This window comes from Polyergus mexicanus, unplaced genomic scaffold, assembly GCF_030449975.1.
Source record: "Polyergus mexicanus isolate NDT 795.1 unplaced genomic scaffold, iyPolMexi1.0 SCAF_6, whole genome shotgun sequence".
In the NCBI taxonomy this organism is placed as follows: Eukaryota; Metazoa; Arthropoda; class Insecta; order Hymenoptera; family Formicidae; genus Polyergus; species Polyergus mexicanus.
This window is the reverse complement of record NW_027223326.1, coordinates 1454955-1481890: the sequence shown is the minus strand read 5'-3', so window position 1 is coordinate 1481890 and position 26936 is coordinate 1454955. Positions and strand designations below refer to the sequence as shown.

The window sequence follows — 26936 nt, the reverse complement described above, 5'->3', positions numbered from 1 at the left end:
AGGTTCTTGACTCTGACTAAATTCGTCCAAACTAATTATTACTTCTTTGTATTTCTTTAATTGAAATATTTAAGTATTTGCAAGTCAAGCATACGTCGTGTTAGACTTAAATATTTAAATTTAAAAAAATACAAAAAAAAAGTAGTAATTAGTTGGACGAATTTAGTCAAGTTAACGATTTTTTTTTTCTCGGTGACTTATTGCGGTTTGCCATGTTAATCGCAAACTCAACTGACATGTGGTCAGTCGAAAGCTATTAGCGCCTAAGCCTAAATGACTGTCGCAGATAGTATTGCCTTACACGCAAATGCTTATTAATTCTCGTTGAGTAAATGTGAATTAATGGTGAGGCGGACTTCGCTTTAAATTAACCCCATTATACGAGAGAGAGAGAGAGAGAGAGAGAGAGAGAGAAGACGATACATATCTTAGACAGAGAACGAATGCAACTGATCCGCGAGCGGTGTTCAACCAGTAGTTACGTCAGTTATGAATTGCTAATGTCATTCCTGCAGATTCCATCGCACTATCTCTGCAAATAACGGGAAACTGGGATACAGTTAGATTTGCAAATTACATTGTGCGACTGGACGCCTTGCGGAAGCAATTTCAGTTACAATTTCTGTACAAATATCACTAATAGCAATCAAAGAAAATATTGTATATTTTTCCCTTTTTTTTCTTTTTTTTTTCCCCCGAGTTAGAGAGGAACGCGCAAATTTCACGGGATTCTTCCGCAAGTCTCGTAAATGTCGAATTTTTGCGGGGACGAATTACGGACGAGAACAGAAAGAGGGGAAAGAACGCGGAGATTTTAATTTCTTTAATCGAAAGTACGCGCGTATAGCTTTTGAGATTCTAATTCTCTTACGAACATTCGCTCGCAAGGACTGCTGTCGAGAACCTTGTGATTCCTTCAGTACCGCAGTACCATCGATATCGCGAATGTCTTCCAGGGTTGGGAAGTAACGCGTTACTTGTAACGCCGTTACCGTTACAGTTACTTTTTTTCGGTAACTGTAACGGTAATGGCGTTACAAATTTTATTTCTAACGGAAAAAGTAACTTCGTTACATTTTTCGGTAACGAGTAACGAATTTAACAGTTACTTTTATCGTTACTTTTTTCAAATTTTTTGATTTATTTAAGATATTATTCTTGCTATTGTGCGTGATAAAATTTTTATCTTAACCGTAAAGCCGTAAGCAAATCGACCAATTAGCATTCTTATTATGTTGTAATCTCATTTACTACCAGTTCTAAGTACCTTGCAACGAAAATTAGAAAATCTCAATAAATCTGATCTTATAGATTGCCATTCATTAGTTGAAGCTATTCAGCAAGGTTTAAATAAAAGGTAACTTATTAATTTGATTAAACATATGTTATTTAATTTTAAATAAGGATTTAATTGAAAAATATTATTTTATTTTAAACTATTGATTCAAAAGTATTAATTTCAATAAAACAAACAATGTCGCTTAATTTACTATATTTGATTTTAGATTTCTTACAATATTTGAAACAAAAGAATTAATAATAGCAGCATGTTTACATCCAAAATTTAAGTTAAACTGGTTAACCGGAGAAAAAAGAAAACGCGCTGAAAATTACTTGGAGGATTTATTGGGAATCCGATCAACTGAAAATTCTTCAAAAGCTGGAAAATCTGACGATCGCGATGATTTTTTCATTTTTGAGCAAAAAACGGTGCAAAATGAATCTGAACAAGAAGAATTGCAACGGTTTTTAAAATCAAATAATTGTAATATAGAAATGTTAAACGACTATCCAAAACTTAAAAAACTTTTTATTAAATATAATACAGCTCTACCAAGCAGTGCATCCGTAGAAAGAATGTTTAGCATCGGTGGCTCTGTATTAACACCACAAAGAGGGCATTTAAATGATGATACTATGGAGCAACAAATTTTATTAAAAATTAATAAAGAATTTCGATAAAATTTAATCATTTATTTTGTAATAAACCTTGAATGAAATCTTGCTTACAATTTTTTTAAAGTTTTTCTTATGCAAAATAATTTATTAGTTTGTATTGTAAAAAAGTAACGGAAATTGTAACGACTCGTTACTTTTTAGTAACTGTAACGGTAACGAGTTACTTTTTAAAATTAGTAACGAGTAACGGTAACGAGTTACTTTTATAAAGTAACTTTCCCAACCCTGATGTCTTCTGATTCGATCAAACGAGAAAACCGACTCCGATAACTATCCTACCGAAATCCAACTCGACGTTTATCGAGAACTTATATACATGACTTATTTCAAGACCGCGACTATTCTTTTCAGCTTCATTCCATTATCAACTTACAAATAATGATTTCTTTAATAATATATTATATAAATGATATTATATTATATAAATTTCCTCACTTCATGTCTTCTGACTAATTTAACAGTATTTAATAGTCCTTTGACATTTTATTTTAAATAACTCTTTAATTAACAATAAAATTAAAATCCTCCTGATGCCGCAGTAACGTACAATGGTCATAACTATGCTAACGGAAACGTGAACGTGCCTGACGCTAAGCTGGAGCAATATTAACGACGTCATAGAAAATTCGAATACCTCGATCGAAGGAGAGGAATCGAGCCCAAATAATAATAATAATAATAATTCCATTAGATAATCTTCGCTCGAGCAAATCCGATTTCCGATATCGGAACGATTCAATTAATTAATAGGACTAATTGATAGCTCGAACGTGACGGCAATTAAATTAGCCTTCCCTTCATCTTTAGGAGTGATGGAAAAATTACTCGATGTCTTTCTCGACACGAAGCGCCGTTTACAAGACGCTTAAAGAGGATTTATGAGCGCCCGTAGCTATTGCTGCTAATGATAAACGAACGATGTTATTATTAAGAGTCTCGATTAAAGTTGAAGTTTCGCTGAGAAAATTTCAACTCGCCGCCATAAAAGTACATGGTAATAATTGAACTTTAAGCGTCTAATGCAGCGTTATGGGAAAAGTTTTGAAACGCTCAGTCAAGTAAAGCTTTTCTCGTCTAACGGAAAAAAAAAATTTGGGTTCAAATAAAATTATGACAGTTAAAAGAAATCTTTTAATATTTGATAAAAGAGAGTGTGTAATAATATTGTACATATATGTGTCTGCGTGTGGGTTTGCGCAATTATATTCCAATCTACTTTTCGCAATCTTTTCCTTCGCTTTTCGGAGTCTCGGAAAAAATAATTCTTCCGATAATGAGAGTAACGAGAATTGAATTGCGTTTAATTTTTTTTCCCGTGTTCTTCCTTCGTTCTAGAGAAAGCTGGTTTCAAAAACAAAATAAATTCAAATTGTTTATATACATTATTTCAATATTATCTTTAAAATTATTACTATAGTAGCTAGTTATGTGTCTTTGGTATTTACGCGATAAATTAAAATGTGTAACTTCTAGAAAAATTTCGCGGCATTAAAGAAAGATTACGTTTCGTAAACTGCAGAATTCGTAGAGATTTTTTTTTTTTTTAAACTTTCCACCGTTTCCCCACCGTTCTCTGTAGATTTTCGCGCTGTAGCAATTTTATTTCCGCCTTCTGCGATTCTGCTCGAGAGCAAATTAGCTCTTGCCGAGGAAGAAGCTGGTACCGCGGATTGTATTGTATTTCACGATGTTCATTCGCCGTCTTTTGAAACTTCCGGCTGCAGAAGGTGGAGTATGACGCGACCGAAGAAAGTACAGGAACGTATTATGCAGAACGTCGCAACGACGGTAATGCGGTAAAGAGCAATACAGATTTTGTTGCTGCGCTCGAGTTGCACACCTCTATTAAGCTAGCAGGACCAAATCAGCAGAATCAAACTGGACCTATCAGATTATTTAGTACCCATTTTGTACTAATTTGTACCAATAATAATAATTTTGTACCTTGTGCCATTTTCAAAAAAACCGTGGCGCTGCTACCATCAAATTAAGCTAGCAGGACCAAACTAAAACAAAACAAAAAAATAAAAATAAGACCAGAAATAGAAAGGGCTGAATTTGTACTAATTTGTACCACCCAAATAAACTCAATATATTTAGCCCTTATGCTTAAAACAACCCCCAATTGAATTTAGCCCAATTAAGCTCAAGAGTAAAGTACTCTTTCCAATCAGCAGAATCAATCGCTACTTACACACTGGACGCGGCATAATTTGTACCGCCAAAATGTGAAGTTTCAAATTTTGTACTCCCGCCGTTCCTTCGAAAACTACCCCCGACCCATCTCAATCTTAAGAGTAAAGTACCTTTCGCCACGAGCAGGATCAATCGCTACTTGTACACTCGGCGGGACATAATTTGTACCGCCAAAATGTGAAGTCTCAAATTTTGTACCCCCGCCGTTCCTTCGAAAACTACCCCCGACTTCTATCTGTCTCAAAAGTAAAGTACCCTTCGCGACGAGCAGAATCAATCACTACTTGTACACACAACGCGACATAATTCGTACCATCAAAATCTAAAGTTTCAGATTTTGTACCCCGTTTTTTTTTTTATTATGTTTTTCATGTAGTTTTTCGTTCACAAACACATACATACACATCCTCATGCATACCCGTATACATGCAAGTACGTATGTTTATTTCAATACCTTTATACGTAGAATCATTAAAAAAATTTAGAATAAATTCATTACTGAAAAACATAATAAAAAAAAAACAGGGTACAAAATCTGAAACTTTAGATTTTGATGGTACGAATTATGTCGCGTTGTGTGTACAAGTAGCGATTGATTCTGCTCGTGGCGATAGGTATTTTACTCTTGAGACTGAGATGGGTCGGGGGTAGTTTTCGAAGGAACGGCGGGGGTACAAAATTTGAAACTTCACATTTTGGCGGTACAAATTATGCCGCGTCCAGTGTGTAAGTAGCGATTGATTCTGCTGATTGGAAAGAGTACTTTACTCTTGAGCTTAATAGGGCTAAATTCAATTGGGGGTTGTTTTAAGCATAAGGGCTAAATATATTGAGTTTATTTGGGTGGTACAAATTAGTACAAATTCAGCCCTTTCTATTTCTGGTCTTATTTTTATTTTTTTGTTTTGTTTTAGTTTGGTCCTGCTAGCTTAATTTGATGGTAGCATCGCCACGGTTTTTTTGAAAATGGCACGAGGTACAAAATTATTATTATTGGTACAAATTAGTACAAAATGGGTACTAAATAATCTGATAGGTCCAGTTTGATTCTGCTGATTTGGTCCTGCTAGCTTAATAGAGGTGAGTTGCACTCGAGGCGAGCAACGTATCGACTTGAAATATTGGGTGATTGCATAAGTTCGTGCCCGATTTAAATATAAACTTCAATAGATTATATTTTAGAGATAACACTTTTATTAATCAATTATATAGTCTCCATTCTTTTCTACAATGCTTTTCCAACGATCTATAAGCTTGTCGATTCCATTTTTGAAGAAAGAACTTGCTTTTTCTTGAAAAAAGTTTGTAACGTGGTTTTCGACAGCTTCCTCGCAATTGAGATTCTTGCCATTTAAACTATTCTGCGAAGACCGGAACAGATAAAAATCTGAAGGCGCAATATCTGGAGAATACGGCGGGTGCAGAATTTCCCATTGCGACTCCTGCAGTTCTCCTGCAGCTTATTCCTTTCAGTCAGGAGATGCGGCATCCGCGTATCAAGCTTGGAAATGTATCCAAGCTTTTTTAAATAACGAAAAGCGGTTGAATTATCAATGTTCAGCCTCTCAGCAATATCCTCAGTTGTAATCCTTGGGTTTCTTTCCATTAATACCCGTATTCATAATCCGTCGTTGAGGAATAAGGATTCCTTGTTCCTCGTTCCACGTTTCAACTTTCCTTGACCGAACAAGGAATCTTATTGGCTCCCTTATCTCAAGGAAGGTTACGAGCTTCCTTGAGGAGTGATGCGACCTTTTTAGCAGACGATACGCAGGATATAACCAAATATAACCTCCAAAAGTTAGTTTCGTTACATTTGTGGTTTTGTGGTTATTTGTTGTCGCGCTCTCAAACTGAAAGTGTATAAAGGAAAAAGGGATAATGGACAATGAATTTTTAAATGATTCTGACGATGGATTTGAAGACGAAAATCCAGAGAATCGGATTCTGTGGCGGATTCCGAAAAGATACATTCGCGATTGGGAAAATCTCGTGGAATTTTTTGAAGATACGAAAAAGTTTTCATATGTATTATATGAAATTAGTTGCAGGCAGCATAAAACGGTGCTGCCTCCAGTCGGTCACTAAAAATCCCTAAAATATTCCTTCCTTCTGAAAGGAAGACTCGAGGTCCATCTATGAAGCAAGGTGGCCTTGCAAATTCAAGGAATCCTTCATGGAGGCTTCCTCCGTCCTTAAAATAAGGAAGAACTATGAATACGGGTATATGGCATGTACAATGTCATCATCAATGCCAGAAGGCCGTCCAGAGCGGGGTTGATCCTCCATGTTGAAATCACCATTTCGAAATCTGCCAAACCACTTTTGGACTGTTCGGAGAGCAGGAGCGCGGTCCAAATAAACGCTTTGAATATTTTTTTGTGCAATCCCAACACTCACGCCTTTCCGAAATTCATATAGCGTTACATGCCGCGAATGCACCTTTCGTTCTCCATTTTTAATGATTTCTCTTATGCACAAATGGACTTATCTGAACAATGTCTGACGCTAAATTGACATAAGACAACGTCATCTATTCGGTGTAAGCAACAATTACCACACGAAAACAATAGAACTCCGCCATGCAGCAACTTAAGGCCACCTATGAAAATCGGGCACGAACTTATGCAATCATCCAATATTTCACGTCGTCTTCCCCGCGATAAATCGTCAACCGCGTGTCTAAATCGCCCTTAATTATTCTCTGTTAATTACCCTTCCTCTAATAATGAATTAATGAAATAGAATCTACCCGACGAAAATGAAAAGTAATTAAACGCTTGCAATAGAGAACAAGAGTTCCATTTTGTTGCAGAATAATCGTCAGTCCGAATACATTACGTACAGCATAATTCGACCTAAAATAACGTCAGGATAACATTTGTGAATAAAATCCGATATTATATAATTATCTGCTTACAAAATGCAAAAAGAAAATTGCAAAATTGAAATTAATAAATGTTTAGCTGAAAATATCTACAAGACATAATTATATCGTTTTAACGTAAATTTTCTTTTTATATCTTCTTTAACAAAATATTATTTATGAAAGAAGATAACGATCATAAGGTACTTTAATTTATATTTATGAAGAGAAATATAATTATGAATAATAGTATACGTAGAGGAAAAAGAGGAGAGAGAGAGAGAGAGTAGAGCTTGTAATACGTAGATTTGATAAATATATTTTTCATGTAATATAATATTTATTAAATATTATATAATTGTTAAAGAAACACACCGTATATTTCAACTCTAAACGAGAAATCGCAAAAGAGAACACGCAACGAGATCTATCTCGCGAAATAAAAATCTCAGAATTACAGCACGTAAACAATCTTGCGTGTCGGTTAGTTAATTGTCATCGTAATCACTCGCGACGATTCGCGACGCGAATCACGCGATTAAACAATCTCGAAGCGAGTATGAAAGACGAAGCGAATGAATTCGCTCTCTTCCGTTCACCCCTTGGCGAGAGACGTTGTCGCATCGTCTCGATCGTGCACTAATTAAACGCAAGCCGACCCATTAAGGAAACACCGTTAATCGTTCCAACAGGTTGTCTGCCGCGCCTGGCTTGCTCTTTCTTGCTTAAGAATCGTCGCCAATTATAATTACATTTGACATATTCGATCGAAGAAGGTACGATATAATGATAAAGAAATAACAATAATAAAAAAAATGCAAATATTACAATTAATTCTGCGTAAAAAGAAGTTTTTAATTGAATAAAAAAGACGAGTGAAAATAATTAAATAATCATACACATTTTAATTCAAATATGTACACTTCGATACAATACGCGGGATTAATAATTAATATCGATAAATATATCGTATGCATTTGAGAAAAGTTCTTTGAAGACAAAGCGATTCTTATCGCGTTCGGCGAGAGAAAGGAACGCGACAAAGAAGTATCGATAAAGGAGGCTCTCGCAAACACTATTTCGAATATTCTCATACGCCCCACATGCGCATACCTTTATGTACTATAGCATATTTTATATCGATCCTAACGATATAACGGCGGCTTTCCCGAGTCATCCGGATCCTTTCTTTCCGAAGACGTGACCGTCTTGTATCGGCTGTTTGGTCGATTCGACGAAACATTTCGTACAGTTGGTCGAACTGTTAGAGCGATTTTGCTCGGAGAGCATCGATACGAATCGCGAGCAAGCAGTTCGGGCAAAAACAATTCGAGGGTGAATAGTATCCATGGAAAACAGAATTAAGTAGCTTCCGCTTGTTCCCCTCTCGCTCTCATCGCCCACCTCATCGCTTTACTTTACTACTTCAACCGTGTTCGGAGTCCAGTTATACGAGAGAGGGAGAGAATATTGCTAAGCGAATTTAAGCCCGTTCAAATAGTTCAATAGAAAATTCCTCATCCACTCACCTTCCTCGTTGCTATCGTCCTCCAGCAACCATATCTCCTCCTCGTCGAAGTGAGCGTCCCCGCCGCGATCCCTGCCCGGGAAGAACGCGTGCGCCAGGATCTGACCTCTGCCATCGAACGGATATCCATCTCCGTGATAACCCCTGAATAATGCGCAGGAAATATAACGTGGCGTTTTACCGAACGAAATTATTGGCCGTCGCGAGTTTGCAATTCTATACCTATATACGGCTACTGTGGAATTGTGTCACGGAATTTTCGCGTGGAATTACGTTACAATGTTATTATTATTATACCGTACACAGAATATCGTGTCGCGCAATATAGTGGAAATTGAACCTAACTAATAGCTGGTAAAATTGCTCCAAATTTCGTATCGAAACTGAAATTTTCTGAATTTCCCATCGCGATTAAACATAAAACTCATAATTTTTAAAATTATTTTTTTCCTTTTACTTAATATATATATATATATAATTTTTTTATTTAGCAAAGCGAATTTATCGTAAAACTTATTCCTTCTCTCTTCTAATGTAAACATTTTTAATATATAAAATAATTTCTCATCACATAAATCAAATAGAAAATATATATAATTAAATTAATTATAAATTTCAATTTACATATTTAACTCACCGATGGAAGTAGACCAGAATATCAGCGTGGTCACTGTTGATCTCCTGAAAGGTGAGCTTCGAATTTCTGGCCCAGAGATCGAGGGCCTTGCTCAATTCCAGTCGGACCCCGCCTGTGTCCAGACCGCTAGGTTGCTCGGATCTCAGACTGCGACAGAAACGGGGGAAAAAAAAAAAAAAAAATGTCCTCTTGTGAGAAATATCGATTAATCGCCGGCAAGGGAGACGTATGGGCGACATAAATAGGGAACATTTGCTCAGCGTTCACCAAGACGATTTTCGATAAACGTTGAGCAAACCCCGCTGATCGATCGCGCCCGCTTCAGCTTTCAAGTGTTTGCCTTATTTTATCAATTACCTACATACGAGCGCGACGTAAGGACGAAGGGGAAATGCGTCATGCTGGCGATATTTTAAGATTGTCAACATTAAAGACGTTAGATGATAAAACAGTAAATTTCATCGTATAATAGTGTCCCCTTTCACATTAATAAATTGGAATTTATATTACAATGGTGTAGCAACTTAGATGTTTTAATTAATACGCATTAATAATATAATATTTATACTGTGTACATTTTAATCTCTGCATGATAATTGATCAATAAAAGTGAAGTTATATGATTTTCGCTGTATTTTTATTAATTTGAAATATTTTTTCATGAAAATTTTGTTTATTTTTCCTTTAAATATAAAAAAATTTATGTTTTATTTATATCATTGTTCATTAGAGAAAATGTGAGATCTTTCAATCGGGGGCCGATTCCAATTTCGAATGTAATTTCGATGCGGGAAGTAAATAGTAATTCGCTTTAGTCTCGCTCGGTTAGCTTTAAATAACGAAATCTTTCATATTTCTAAAGTAGCCTAGAGTAAATAAATCATATTACGAACATAAACTTTGCAAACATATATAATTAAATCTCGTTGAAAAGCAAAGTCTTTCATCCTCGCTTATTCATCGCCGCAATTATCGCCGATTTAAGTCGCCCTTCCGCGAAACTTTGCAATTACGTGGCGCTTCGCGCACAAGAAATCGCTGTGTCGTTCTCGGCGAGTTTACTATTTACACGAGAGGTCGGAAATAAAACAGTCGTAAGTTTGTCGCGGGAGACGCGAGTATTTCGTTGAAGTTCGGCAAGATACGGAAGATACGAAAAGTTTTGCAGCTCGAGAGACGGGGATCATCTCTTTTTTTTTTTTTTTTTTTTTCGGGAACCGCTCCAGATACGCGTCCAAATAACACTAGCATTTGCGTGTACGCGAGTGTCTGAGGCCGCCGGCTTCTGCGTCAAAATTTTGACTTTTGAAGTAACCAATAAATTAATCATACGTAATAATTTTACAAGAGAACTCACTTCAATACGCTTGATAATATTATTAAATTTCATCTATATTTAGATTTCAATTTTTCCAATCAATCAATTCAATTACAATTCTGCAATATTCTTATTTTATTAAATTATTTTTAATAAATATATTACTTCTACATATAATTTTATTTAGACCAAAGTTTCATTTTCGTTTCACTTTAATTATAAATTTTATTGAAAATATTACGCTTATTTCATTACACATTTTGTTAAAAAATATAAATTTCTCAATTCATTTTAATCGTAATATTGGGTGATTGCATAAGTTCGTGCCCGATTTAAATATAAACTTCAATAGATTATATTTTAGAGATAACACTTTTATTAATCAATTATATGGTCTCCATTCTTTTCTACAATGGTTTTCCAACCATCTATAAGCTTGTCGATTCCATTTTTGAAGAAAAAACTTGCTTTTTCTTGAAAAAAGTTTCTAAGGTGGTTTTCGACAGCTTCCTCGCAATTGAGATTCTTGCCATTTAAACTATTCTACAAAGACCGGAACAGATCAAAATCTGAAGGCGCAATATCTGGAGAATATGGCGGGTGCTGCAGAATTTCCCATTGCAACTCCTGCAGTTCTCCTGCAGCTTATTCCTTTCAGTCAGGAGATGCGGCACCCGCGTATCAAGCTTGGAAATGTATCCAAGCTTTTTTAAATGACGAAAAGCGGTTGAATTATCGATGTTCAGCCACTCAGCAATATCCTCAATTGTAATCCTTGGGTTTCTTTCCATTAATACCCGTATTCATAATCCGTCGTTGAGGAATAAGGATTCCTTGTTCCTCGTTCCACGTTTCATAAACTTTCCTTGACCGAACAAGGAATCTTATTGGCTCCCTTATCTCAAGGAAGGTCACGAGCTTCCTTGAGGAGTGATGCGATCTTTTTAGCAGACGATACGCAGGATATAACCAAATATAACCTCCAAAAGTTAGTTTCGTTACATTTGTGGTTTTGTGGTTATTTGTTGTCGCGCTCTCAAACTGAAAGTGTATAAAGGAAAAAGAGATAATGGACAATGAATTTTTAAATGATTCTGACGATGGATTTGAAGACGAAAATCCAGAGAATCGGATTCTGTGGCGGATTCCGAAAAGATACATTCGCGATTGGGAAAATCTCGTGGAATTTTTTGAAGATACGAAAAAGTTTTCATATGTATTATATGAAATTAGTTGCAGGCAGCATAAAACGGTGCTGCCTCCAGTCGGTCACTAAAAATCCCTAAAATATTCCTTCCTTCTGAAAGGAAGACTCGAGGTCCATCTATGAAGCAAGGTGGCCTTGCAGATTCAAGGAATCCTTCATGGAGGCTTCCTCCGTCCTTAAAATAAGGAAGAACTATGAATACGGGTATATGGCATGTACAATGTCATCATCAATGCCAGAAGGCCGTCCAGAGCGGGGTTGATCCTCCATGTTGAAATCACCATTTCGAAATCTGCCAAACCACTTTTCGACTGTTCGGAGAGCAGGAGCGCGGTCCAAATAAACGCTTTGAATATTTTTTCGTGCAATCCCAACACTTACGCCTTTCCGAAATTCATATAGCATTACATGCCGCGAATGCACCTTTCGTTCTCCATTTTAATGATTTCTCTTATGCACAAATGGACTTATCTGAACAATGTCTGACGCTAAATTGACATAAGACAACGTCATCTATTCGGTGTAAGCAACAATTACCACACGAAAACAATCGAATTCCGCCATGCGGTAACTTAATGCCATTTATGAAAATCGGGCACGAACTTATGCAATCATCCAATATAAATTTGCCACTCGTTTAACTCCGATCGATTTATTATACAAATGAAATCGCGCACGTCAATATCAAATGAAACGATCGCGCATTAACTCTCATCCAACTTGTGATGAAGCGATTCGAATCGCTTCAATACGCGCGATTTACGTCGACAGAAAGCCGGCCATCACGATTTACATTATTAACGGCCGTTCAACGGTAATATAGGAAACGGGATCCGGCAATATCAACGATGATGATTACGTATCGCAATGGCGCATCATCGCTCGTCTCGTTGCCTATTTTACTAAAACGATCAACGTATCGTTTAATTAGGCAAATCAATTCGACATTGATCGATACACTTGGACATATTTTCCGATAAGCGAATCGACGCGTTTCCGATGCGATTCGGGTGGCGTTCATACAACTTCCCGTACAGTCCTCTCCATTGACGAGAATACGCGCAACAATTCCCGTCGAATGGGCTGCGAATATGCAGTCTGATTCAATTAACCTGCGCATCCAAAAATTTGGAAAAAAAAATTAAATTTCTGGGAATATATATATAGGAGAGTTTAAAGAAAATTAAATCCTTTCTTGGTATATGTGTGCGCATATTTTTAATACGCTCTAAAATTGAACGTTTTAATAGGATATCTCTCTCTCTTCTCCTCTCTCTCTCTCTCTCTCTACTCGAGTCTTGTAAAAAAAATTTCCTGAAAATTTTCAGATATTTCAGGTCTTTTTAAAATTCTAGATATAAAGAATATTTTAATGATTTTATGATTGGTGCGTGTTTTTAACATAATTTTTTTATTATTGTACGTTTTTTCTAATGCTCTTTACTCGTACGAAGGAAAATATAGAATATAGAATCACTTAAACTTCAAATGCTAGGTTTGCAAATGTACTAGAAACAAACTAAATAACTTTCGTAAGGTAAACATATTTAATATTCTACTGCATATTCAATATTTTACAAAAACATTGAATAATACAATATAAACAGAAAAATAGATATATTTACAATATATTTTAAACACAAACTGTCTTATCGGTGGATCGCGGATTACTTACGATAAAAGAGCAAAATTCTCTCAGAGAGGGAATTTGTCAAAAGAATTCCCTGAGAGTTTCAATAAAATTCCAGGAGGATTCCCTAATTTTTTCAAGTACGAAAAAAAATCCCTGAGAGAATTCCAGGTTTTCTATTCAAATTTCTTCACATGTATAGAAATACGTTTCGAAAATTTATCTCGCATCGCTCTCGATTTCGAGCTTGAAATTCCGATTCTTCGCAACATTCGAAAATTAAAAATAGAAACTTTCTTTTTGCGTGCACGAATGAAATCTTTCGCGAAATTATCGGAGTGACTTTCATACGCGCGATTGGTTCAAGTACACGCAATAATAGATTGCGAGTTTGCGACACGCAAACGCGATGTACAGGATGCACGATTCCGTTGCGGGGAAGGATATCATTTTCCGTTACAAAATTCGCTATCGATCGCGTCCCCCTTCCGCAACGTTCTCGAGCGAGTCTTTTCTTCCTCAACGAGCGACGCATGCTGCGCTGTCTTTTCATAGTATGGCGTAAAATGTCTTTGTAATATACAAAAATAATAGAAGCTCTGATAGAAATCGGAAAGAAACATGGCCCGAGTAGAACAGAGATAATTGACAATCTCGAGAAGAAAAAATATGTGATGCAAAATTTTTTTAAAAATAATAAAAATTATAATATTTAAAATAAAAATTTTAATAAATAAATATAATGCAAAAATGAAGAGAATCCTTTTTCCAGTATCTGCTTTATGTAGAATCAAAATTTTCTTAATAATCCTCTTCTTTTATATTGGATGATTGCATAAGTTCGTGCCCGATTTTCATAGATGGCATTAAGTTGCCGCATGGCGGAGTTCTATTGTTTTCGTGTGGTAATTGTTGCTTACACCGAATAGATGACGTTGTCTTATGTCAATTTAGCGTCAGACATTGTTCAGTTAAGTCCATTTGTGCATAAGAGAAATCGTTAAAAATGGAGAACGAAAAGGTGCATTTGCGGCATGTAATGCTATATGAATTTCGGAAAGGCGTGAGTGTTGGGATTGCACGAAAAAATATTCAAAGCGTTTATTTGGACCGCGCTCCTGCTCTCCGAACAGTCGAAAAGTGGTTTGGCAGATTTCGAAATGGTGATTTCAACATGGAGGATCAACCCCGCTCTGGACGGCCTTCTGGCATTGATGATGACATTGTACATGCCATATACCCGTATTCATAGTTCTTCCTTATTTTAAGGACGGAGGAAGCCTCCATGAAGGATTCCTTGAATCTGCAAGGCCACCTTGCTTCATAGATGGACCTCGAGTCTTCCTTTCAGAAGGAAGGAATATTTTAGGGATTTTTAGTGACCGACTGGAGGCAGCACCGTTTTATGCTGCCTGCAACTAATTTCATATAATACATATGAAAACTTTTTCGTATCTTCAAAAAATTCCACGGGATTTTCCCAATCGCGAATGTATCTTTTCGGAATCCGCCACAGAATCCGATTCTCTGGATTTTCGTCTTCAAATCCATCGTCAGAATCATTTAAAAATTCATTGTCCATTATCCCTTTTTCCTTTATACACTTTCAGTTTGAGAGCGCGACAACAAATAACCACAAAACCACAAATGTAACGAAACTAACTTTTGGAGGTTATATTTGGTTATATCCTGCGTATCGTCTGCTAAAAAGGTCGCATCACTTCTCAAGGAAGCTCGTGACCTTCCTTGAGATAAGGGAGCCAATAAGATTCCTTGTTCGGTCAAGGAAAGTTTATGAAACGTGGAACGAGGAACAAGGAATCCTTATTCCTCAACGACGGATTATGAATACGGGTATTAATGGAAAGAAACCCAAGGATTACAACTGAGGATATTGCTGAGAGGCTGAACATCGATAATTCAACCGCTTTTCGTCATTTAAAAAAGCTTGGATACATTTCCAAGCTTGATACGCGGGTGCCGCATCTCCCGACTGAAAGGAATAAGCTGCAGGAAAACTGCAGGAGTCGCAATGGGAAATTCTGCAGCACCCGCCATATTCTCCAGATATTGCGCCTTCAGATTTTTATCTGTTCCGGTCTTCGCAGAATAGTTTAAATGGCAAGAATCTCAATTGCGAGGGAGCTGTCGAAAACCACCTTACAAACTTTTTTCAAGAAAAAGCAAGTTCTTTCTTCAAAAATGGAATCGACAAGCTTATAGATGGTTGGAAAAGCATTGTAGAAAAGAATGGAGACTATATAATTGATTAATAAAAGTGTTATCTCTAAAATATAATCTATTGAAGTTTATATTTAAATCGGGCACGAACTTATGCAATCACCCAATAGTAAAGTAATTACAATGGCTATAGAAATTATATACCAGTAATATATCGAGTATACTTTATATAATTGATGTAACTCATATTGGTTGAAAAAAGTTATATCGTACCCAAACCAATAACATATCGAAAAGAAAAAGTGAAACCTTTGCTCTTTAAATCGTCCCGTATCTGACCTATAAATGAAGAAAAAGGAATCAAGCGCGCGCAATACACAGGCAATTTAACACCCGTTAGACAGCCGACGGAGATTAATGGATGAATAGGCGTTCGGACAAATAAGTAAATTGATAGTTACGGCTCGCCTAAGATAAAATGGGCCAATGTTCGTTGAGTTCGAAACGAGCGTATTTTGCTAGAGCGCCAAGTGAATTTTCTCACCCACTACCCGCCTTAATTTAAGTTCGTTTAGACATTGATATAAACCTTAAATGAACGCGCAGTCGAATCAATATCGATGCTATCCATCGGCGTCAACATTGTAGATCGACAAAATTTTTATCGTATTCTAGAAAAAAATTTCCTAGAAGTACATAATAAAAGAGATCTGCCAAAATATAATTAAAAAAATTAAAATAGAAAAATATTATAAACGCATTTAAAAATAATATAAAAGGATAAAATAAAGAAATAAAAAAATAGAAGAATATGAAGAGAGAAAGATGGAGGGAAAGAAGCATATTTTTTTATACAATCTCAAGTAAAAATCGTTTTTATCGTTAATGATACTATAATTGTCGTTACAAATTTCATCCTCTCTCATCGTTCGATTTATCGATATTGCAATTAAGCTTTGATGCAAGTTATCGCGTTTCATCCTAGTTAACAAGTCATTTATCGATTCATCCACAATTTATCTTCATGAAACGATTTACTTGGAGAGTAGTTGCTGCATCTATTGTATATACCGGACGCGTTTAATTTCGCGAATAACTGTATCCGCGTACGCGCCATTAATAATCGCGCCTTCAATATCGTCTCCGTATTTATTCCGCGGCCAATCCGGTAATGAACATCGAGAAGCGTGATTGGTATCGCAATAAATATCGTTTGCATTGAAAATGTAGCCAGTAACGAGAAACACAGTACACTCGTAAATATTTCCAAACACGTTTGCTTTATTAATGGTTCGCAAGACCAGGTGAGAGAACAATGCGTATTTCGACCGAATTATCGCACTAAATCGCACACGCTTCCAGGATTATCCTAACAAATCGATCGAATGTTTCATCGTAATTAACATTAAGCGCGATGAAATTCCGTGCAGAACTTCAGGCCGTTAAATGCAATCGAATGATCCGCAATTAATATAGATATGACGAAATTACGTTGTCTCTTGTTCGATTTTTATTCGTATTAAAACAAATTTCTCACATTTCTACAAAAATGTTCTATTAATTTTGAGAAAAGTATAACAAATCACCCAATTAATGCAGCTGAATTTTCAAATAAGAGAAATTTCAATACAAAATTTTTATTAAATATTCTTTTTAAATATGTATACACATTCTTAAATATAACATATTAAACAAAAATTTAATATAATAAAAATATTACGAAACCACTACTTTTTTTATATATTGTTATCTTGTGCTTTCTTGTTAACTTCGATGCACTTGTAATTCTGCTCTGTGATTCGAATTTTCGATATTTCGACAAGAAAGGATCCTCGATTGTTCTCGAGGATTAAAAAAAAAAAAAAAAAAGCCAAATTACATATGAAGCGATTTAGCTAATACTGGGTGAGAGTAATGTGATAGATACGAGAACGATGCAAATTTTGCGGTGACAATAAGCTACCGGGAGCAGTACAAATTTGGTAAACTTTGATTGTGTAACACCCCCGTATATATACAAGCTCGCTTCTCCCTCTCCTTGAATCGTTTGCCTCGGAAACTTTGATAAATGAACTTCAACAAGTCGCTATTCGTACTATGTACGCCACCACGTACGCTACCTTTTCGTAACTCTAATAATAAGATCGCGTGAGGGTGAGAGGGAACATCAGCTCGTTTCTAATTTCTATTTTAGGAACTCTAAAAAGAAATAAAATAAAATTTTTATAATATCCAAGAAGCAAAAGAGAAGATTAAATCGGCCAATAAAGATCAATCTTTTTCGTTGTTGCCATGAAATTTTAATATTTTTTTGCTACAATGTATATCATGTATAAATTAATATAAGAGAACATTATAGATACTATATATATGTACGTCATTTAATTATGTTCAATAATGATTACAAAATATATTAAAATATATAAAATTTAATTCTCCGCGATATGATTTATTATATTAGTAGAAGTAAAGATCTCATGTGTATGAAATGTCAAAAACATTTTGAGATATTTCCTTGGAGAACTATAGCGTATGTTTGCATTCTTCCTATATATCCTTCTATTTTACGGTTACTGAAAAATATGCGAAAATTCAATTACTCCGGATGGGACGAGTCCTGTAAAAATGGATATTTTCTACGGTGGGCACGAATTTTCGAGCGAAAAACGCGGCTCAGTTCGCTCATAACCGTCCCAGCTGCGTTCGCAATTTTCTTTATTCGTGACTTCGTAAATTTCGCTGACAAACGGCACGATACAGTTGCTTCTTCCATCCCTAAGACACAATCGTAATTTTAATATGATTTAATCCTAAAAAGATACAGCCCCCGTAACGCGCAGGCATGTCTCGCAAGATAGATTTCTCTCAAAATACAGCGTGTGTGTTTCGTCCTCAATAAATTTTGTATGCAAAATGTTGAGAGAAAAAGAGATGGATAAAAAAATTTGAGAAGCAATTTAATAAATAAAAAAAAATAAAATAATAAAATTAGTATAAAAATAAAAAATTTTTTAAAGTTACAGACAGACAAATGTTATTTTTCTCGATATAAAATGTACATACGCGACAGACATAATAAGCTTCTCGTTTCCTTTTCCTCCTATCACTAATTGTAAGACAAGATGCGAATTCGTCAAAAGATTCACATGTTAAGAGATTATTTTTAGTTACAAATGACTTGCGGTCTCTCCGTGAAGTATATTAATCGAAGTTACGAAATAATCTTCATCGGACAGATTAAATTGCGAACCGGGAAACTGAGAGAATTGTATGTATTCGTTCGACAATAAGATGAAACGAATAAACCGGAAAATGGAACAATAGATCATCCGAGGATATTAATTTTCCAACTCCATTTCGTCGGCTTCATTTTCGCGGTGCTTTTACTACATTCGCCTAGTATAACACTAAAATTAGCATAGACGCGAATGTACGGAAAAAAAAAAAAAATGAAAGAAGATTCGAAATAACTCTTTTTCATTTTTCGTAGATGAAAGCCGAACGATCCGGAGGGTTAATTAATTAACGATATAATTAACATGGCTTATGTTTGCTCGTCCCTTCCACGGATCGCTCCAATTTATCCTATATCCGTTTCATGAAAAATTAAAGATTTTTTATATTTATTTTTATACAGAAAAAGAAGCACTTTTGTATGTCATATAATTTAAAAATATATCAATTATCTGAATTAAGAAATCTTCAAGTGTTCCAATATTTAGATCGATACTAGAACAAAACAGGCGCGCTCGCTTTTATTTATGGACATTTTTCAATTTTTTAAAATTTTCTTCCTTAACTTTAATTTTTTCTTTCACAAATTGTCAAACTGTCAAAATTCGCATGATTTGACAAGTTGCAAATAACACGAATGAAGCAAGTCGCAGCGCACAAGCGAGACAGCCAATCAGCATCGCGAGAAAAGAGGCCTCGACGCTTTGATATATTCGAGTTCGAGGTTTCATGTCTTTTTTAGAAAGGGAATAATATTATAACTAATTAATAATTTTGTATTATATATATTATTACAATCAAATATTTTAACTTATTAATAAAATTTTATAATCAATATTGTATCAATATAATTATTATCCTAAAATGTGTATAACGAATTTAATGGTATAAATATTTACAAAAAAAAAAAAAAGTCGCAAAATATCTTCTAGGGAGAACAGATGTAGATTAATTAACGATAGAAAGAGAGAAATTCTTTTGATAATAAAAGAGAAAGTTACCAAGGTAAGCATTAATATAAAGTACTCCTTTTACATTTGACAAGAGAGGATCAGGCGAGAAATATTACAAAGCGCTAAGAAAAGCAAACCGTTACATCGAGTGAAATTAGCATGCCTATGTTTTTCTGTCGTAAACGAATGCGAGTTCTTCTCTTTTTCACGATGCTATTAAGCGCTTACGATACGAGAGAGGGAAAAACGGCAGATACGAAATGCAACTGAAAATTTATGCACGAAATGAAAAGTTGAAAATAAAAACAAGCAAGATGGTGAAGGAACGATGGCGCGAAAACGCGAATAATTAGGTCACTTTCACGAGCGCTCTTCGCGGCTTTTGATGAATCGCGAATGCCGTATTCGCATCAATGCGCCGCTAATTAGTGCACGTGCATGCACCGCAACACCCACATTAATTTTCACGAAAGTAGCGAATTGTAACGCGAATTATTCGACATCGATAATTGTGTCGCGATAAAACAAGGTCCATGCGCATCTCGTGGCTGACATTTACGATAGAAAATTACAAAACTCGTGGCATCGACTGGAACAAAATGTCAAGCACCCGCCAAATATGATTGATAAGAAACGGCATAAAATAAAGGTAAGATAAAAGAATTGGAGACAAACTTGATTAGTAATTAGCAAATTTAATAATTCTCATAAAAATAATTCGAATTGATGAAAAGGTACAAATGTCTAAAGTTTTCCGAAAAATTTATGTAAAATTAACACAATATTAATATATTTATTCTATCATTAAATATGTCTTTTTTATATGATATTACTACAGTCATTGCACGAGCGAATTATAAACTGTATTCTCCGATTGGAAAAGTTTTGATGCCACCCGTCAATAATTTCCATTTTCCTCCATTCTTTTTTTTTCTCGCGTTTGTATTTTTATTTATCGCGTTTTCCGGCACGAAATCCGGCTCTCATTCACCTCATTCTCTTCCGGTAGGGTCGAATGATATTGTTTAAGTTGTCGCTCGTGTGCGCGACAGCTTGTGAAGCATCATCGTTCGATTTTCAAAGCTCGTGTTATATGTACCCCTTCCTCCGCTCGATATTCGGTGGCAATTGCCACCGCGAAACGTCCCGTGGATCGTCCGGAACAGATGACAACCCGCGGAGATTGGCGATGACAGCACTCGACGTCCGATGACGGACACATTTCGCGTGGAGAAAAATTAATTCGTTTACTTCGAAAACAGACGATTAGAAAGATTCGAGAGTCGTTTGACGTAGATGTTGGGCGATTTTTCAACAAGAATTTACCGAAAGATATACCGTCATCGTCGAGTGTTTTGCAAAATTCTCGATTCGAAAAATCGATCGCGCAATCGATGAGAGAATAAGCAATAGAGAACGCTATACTCGAGGAAGGATATCGTGGAATATAGCGGGACTAATTCATAGAGATATTACGACACTTGACATCCATTCTCGAATTAATACATCTATTGTTAAGCGATCGCGTCGATATCCGACACGGCCGACACTCGATCGTGCCCTGATGCTGATGACACTTGGTGCCATGCGGACTCCTATTTCCACGGGTACTCGTGATCGCTGTCTATCGAAAGCTCTTTCTCGCCCAACGGGAATTGTGGACGACAGTTTAGGATGGTCGAGTGCCTCGCCGATATCAAGACGCGATTGACGGCTCGGAGGAGTTCATAAATCAAGCGAATCACCCATCTGGGAGGGTAAATAAGGGGAAATAAAGAGGGACAGAGATATAACGGAAGATAAAGGCAGTTGGCACGCGCGCACAAACGACTTGGAGGACCTTTGACAGCGATTCTATTCAGCGTATCATCGAACAGACATATAAAGAGATAAAAAAGGAGAGATGAAGAGATGGAGAGACACGTCTCTTTCATCTGAATTGCCCCGCGATTACGCTATCGATAATCTCGTTCATGCGGTCCGAGTTTGTACGTGTGCGTGTGTGTGTGTGTGTGTGTGCCATTGTCGGCGTTTATTGACATGCTTTTCCATAGCGAGCGCGTTGTGGATAACGAGCTTGAAAGGCTTCGAATAGCGTCGAAAATTTGATCCTCGTCGTAATTTTGGCGCGTCGTTGTTTAATTGTTCGATGGAAAAATAAAATTGCCGACGTTGCGTACGGTCACTATTTTGTGGAAGATTAAAAAACAACGACATCCTCGTAACATATAATCCTCTTGATGTATAAACTACGATTCATATTATTCGTTAGGAAGATATAACTATGAGCGGTATGCGAATTTGTTTGCAGATGATTTTACTCGAACTCTCTATATTTCCTGGAGATTTTCCGCCGCGTTGCGACCAATGGAATTTCCTCCATCCGTATATATCCGTACATAATATCGTTCTCTCGATTCAATCGAGAATCGATCCAATTATCCCGAGACAATATTAGGAGGACTATTCGACGTAATATCGCGATCGCGTTTGCGCGGGTAATAATCGCGACCATATGGATAGCTCCTGCGACCATGTGCTCGGATTAATTAGTACGCGTGATATTTTGTAAAATGAAGCCTCTCTCTCCCCCTGTTGGTCGCTCTCTGTGTAGAGTATATAAAATGAGAGTGCCCTTATAAATGACAATTCGTTCAGTTCGGGCTGCGTAATCTCGGTGAGGATTTCAAACCGCAGTTCATTTATATACAGTACAATGCAGGGATTTACCTGAACTTTTACGATCAACCGCATCGACCTTCCGTGTCGACGATTACAGCCGCATTGAAGCTTTACTGGATCCCCCGCGATACGAAAATAGAGTTTTTGCGCGTCATCGCGTATGGACTACAATTCATTTGTTACCGAAAGGATTGCTCCGATTCTCCATTACAACAAATCAAGATTAATAATTCGATTAAGTTCGTGCCCGATTTTCATAGATGGCATTAAGTTACTACATGGCGGAGTTCTATTGTTTTCGTGTGGTAATTGTTGCTTACACCGAATAGATGACGTCTTATGTCAATTTAGCGTCAGACATTGTTCAGATAAGTCCATTTGTGCATAAGAGAAATCGTTAAAAATGGAGAACGAAAAGGTGCATTTGCGGCATGTAATGCTATATGAATTTCGGAAAGGCGTGAGTGTTGGGATTGCACAAAAAAATATTCAAAGCGTTTATTTGGACCGCGCTCCTGCTCTCCGAACAGTCCAAAAGTGGTTTGGCAGATTTCGAAATGGTGATTTCAACATGGAGGATCAACCTCGCTCTGGACGGCCTTCTGGCATTGATGATGACATTGTGCATGCCTTAGTGGAAAGAAACTCAAGGATTACAACTAAGGATATTGCTGAGAGGCTGAACATCGATAATTCAACCGCTTTTCGTCATTTAAAAAAGCTTGGATACATTTCCAAGCTTGATACGCGGGTGCCGCATCTCCCGACTGAAAGGAATAAGCTGCAGGAAAACTGCAGAAGTCGCAATGGGAAATTCTGCAGCACCCGCTGTATTCTCCAGATATTGCGCCTTCAGATTTTTATCTGTTCCGGTCTTCGCCGAATAGTTTAAATGGCAAGAATCTCAATTGCGAGGAAGCTGTCGAAAACCACCTTAGAAACTTTTTTCAAGAAAAAGCAAGTTCTTTCTTCAAAAATGGAATCGACAAGCTTATACATCGTTGGAAAACAATTGTAGAAAAGAATGGAGACTATATAATTGATTAATAAAAGTGTTATCTCTAAAATATAATCTCTTGAAGTTTATATTTAAATCGGGCACGAACTTATGCAATCACCAATATTTTAATCGAACGAATAATCTTGTCTATTTCTAAATGAATAATTTATTATATAAATATTGACTAATTAAACATTTAATTTTAGATTAATAATACAGATGTAATTTCTAATTCATAATAATTAATTTTTATATAATTAATATTTATAATGATATTAATTATATAATTAATACAATAATATTGTATATAATTAATTTTTAAAAATTTCTAGTTATTTGTGATATCAATAATATTTGATTAAAATATTTTGATTCGCTATGTATTCCCCGCCGTAAAGGATCGATTAACGGCGATCCCGATAGAACGAAACAGGTCGTCGTACAAAAGCGCGTCCATCGTGCTCAAATCGCGTCGATCGGTCGTTCGTCGTGTATATATTCTCGGTTCTCGAATTGCTCGAGAACGAACGAAAACCTATGCGTTATTTTGTGACAGTTTGCAAGCACTGCGTGTCTCGTGTCGCGCATCGCGATTAACGTTGATCCTTTGTCATCCCACGGAACGAACGTTTAATAAGCGCGGGAAAGAGAGCTCACAATCGATCTTGTCGTTGGGCGAAACTGTATTTGCGAATATTCGTGAAACTTTGTACGGAAGAATTAATCTCGGATGAATTTCGAGGTGTAAAACGTGGATTTTTGAAAAAGATTCTTTTCCGATTCTTTTCTATATATCTTTAAAAATTCAAATAAAAGATGATTGACATATATTCGATTATATCAAGATATTGTATACAGATAAGATATGTTTAATTTCTAACTAGAGTTGTCTCAAATTAGAGGTGAGGGAAAATCCTGATTTAAATTCTCTCATTTTTAGTAGCCTTCAATTAAAATTTTATGATTAGGAATAATCTGCCAAAGTTCAAGAGAGAGAGAGAGAGAGAGAGAGAGATAAAACTTATTTATTATTTATGTAGAGATTTCCATATTTTACATATGAATAAATCTGAAGAAAGTAATAAAAGAAGATGTAACGAATCGCATTTCTCTGGGAAAATTTGCTGGCGCCAAGCCCGCGATCGAAAACGAAATTACTTGACATCTCTTTGCTCTACGGTAAATAAATTGGCAGCAGCCAGGTCATATTTTTCCATCGACGGAAACGATGTTGTCGGCGATCTTTTCTCGGCCTTCTTAAATTAATCCGCGGATTTCGACGGAAAATTCGGATATGTCCGTGACTCGGCCGTCCTACTATCTTTCGCCCGGATCTTTCCTGGGATCTTTCGGACGGATTTTATTGTCGCTCTCTGGACCGGAAATAACGCTCGTAATCGAAAAGAGCAGACCGTTCCACAACAGCTTGTTGTACAATATTTTCGCAGTGTATAGAAAATAATCCGCAGGAAAAAGAAGCTTCTTAAATATCTCTCTTGGATTTGTGTAAAGATAAAATATAATTTCTCTTAATAAAAATATTTAGATTTAAATCGCCGAATAATTTGCAAAAATAACTATGGTATTAAAAAAAATATATATATTTTAATTATTGAGAATAAAATTAGATTTAAGAATCTTATTTTATTAAAGTAAGATTAATCATTAATAATAAGTGTCTACGTTTTAATTTCTGTTTTATCAAAAGATTCAGAAGAAGAGAGAGATACAAATATATTTTAAATAGACAGCTTCATAAATTACAAGAGCCTGGACTTAAGAAATTTCTTCTCTCGCCAGTTCTGTTGTTGATTCGATCGATCAAAGTTTCTTCATAACCGGAAGGAAAATACCAAACTTTCGCGATTAATCGGCATCTCTTGGAACGTTTCTGATAACAAGAGCCCGATGAAAAATATCAGCCGGTAAGAGGTAGCCCGAAAGAAATTAAACTATTAAATTAAATTTCGGTTATTAATAGAAAAAAGATTATTTCATTTAAAATTCCAAAAAAAAAAAAAATCACAATCTAAATATATAAGATATACAGATTATAATACAGCAAAAAGAGAAATAATGCATATTTACCCCCAAAAGAGCTTGTTACGTCGGATATAGAAATACTGAATTTTTATTCGAAGCAAAGAATTTTCGTATTTCTGTAAAACTTGCTTTTGAAAGAATTTCGATGCGGTTGCATATATTACTCCCGCGATAAAAGACGGCAGATCTTACAACTCAAGTGAGGGGAAAAACGGATGAAAATAAAACGAGAAGGGAACGCAAGAAGAGAGAGAAAAATGTAGCCCGGATATACGGAATAAGTTGAGAAAGAGATGAGACTCCGCGGTTCGCGAATGAGGTAATAAAATATTCTCGCGAAAAGTTTGGATTTTTTTCAACGACCATCGTGAAAAAAAGTTATTTTCGAGAAAATTGATCTTCGCGGAAAGAAAAAAAAAAGAGAGGACGAGAGAGAGAGAGAGAGAGAAATGTGGAAGAACACGCGACGAATAGTAACAATGAAATAAACGTGATAAATGGACATTATAAAATTTATTTAAATCAATGTAGCACTATTATTATATAATTATGCGTTCAATTAAAACGAATTAAATTAATATAACACATATAAATTGTTATTTTTATAATATTTTAATAGACATTGTGTGTTATATATTTTACTAACAATATTATATTATTATGTACGCACATTTCTCTCTCTCTCTCTCTCTCTATTTTATTATATATATATAATTTTTATTTTAAATATAAATTATATATATATATATATAATATAACTGATCTATAAAATATATTAATAAATCTAATTAACATATATAATGAATATATTATAATATTTGCATATACAAATGTATTTAAAGAAAAAGTATCTCTATTTTTCGGATGCGCGTAGTCCTCTCGGCAAATAGGAGGGAAGTCTTCTCCTCGCGAATTGCCTCACATATATACCGAAATCTGGAATTCTTCTCTTGCATGAGAAAATAAACGAGCCCCCCCAGCGGGGGCTCACAAAAACGCGTCGTGGAAAACTCGTGCGCGCGTACTGTTTTTACTCTAAATCGCGATGTTTTTCGTCTTGTGAAAACAAACAATGTGTCTCTAAATAGATAAATCGCCGACGAGAGGGACGGAGCCAGGAAGAAATACGTTGCGTATCGATCGTCTTCGCGTCTTGTATGTCATAAAAATAAAGAAGTTTTCGAGACTTTTTTGGAACACGACATAAAAAAAAAGGATCGGTAAATGGCATATTATCGGAAAATCGCGTTTTCTCGAAAGCAATTTCACGCGATAAGGCTCGTGAAAGGCCATAAATCGTGTGATCGTATTTGAGATGCCGTAAATGATGTATAAAAAAAAAATCAATATTTCTCTCGTGCTTAATTTCTTTATACGCGATTCAATTTTCCAAGAGATATTCCTTGTACTTGCGAATCCTCTTTGTCGAGTTAATTGTTCGAGGTCTCTTTCGAAATTAATATTCGCACAATGAGTAAAAAGATCTCAATTTTCCAATAAAA

General features: G+C 35.8%; 1 protein-coding gene across 2 annotated transcripts in view; it reads right to left on the bottom strand.

Moving 5' to 3' along the window:
* The window catches only part of Mmp2 (Matrix metalloproteinase 2), a 184466-nt gene that overhangs the window by 36673 nt on the left and 120857 nt on the right, over positions 1–26936 (bottom strand). For both annotated transcript variants that reach the window (XM_070297809.1, XM_070297810.1), the window contains exons 5-6: positions 9187–9333; positions 8551–8693 (exon numbers count right to left, since the gene is read on the bottom strand). In XM_070297809.1, coding sequence (XP_070153910.1) covers positions 8551–8693; positions 9187–9333 — 290 coding nt within the window. The remainder of the gene's footprint in view (positions 1–8550; positions 8694–9186; positions 9334–26936) is intronic.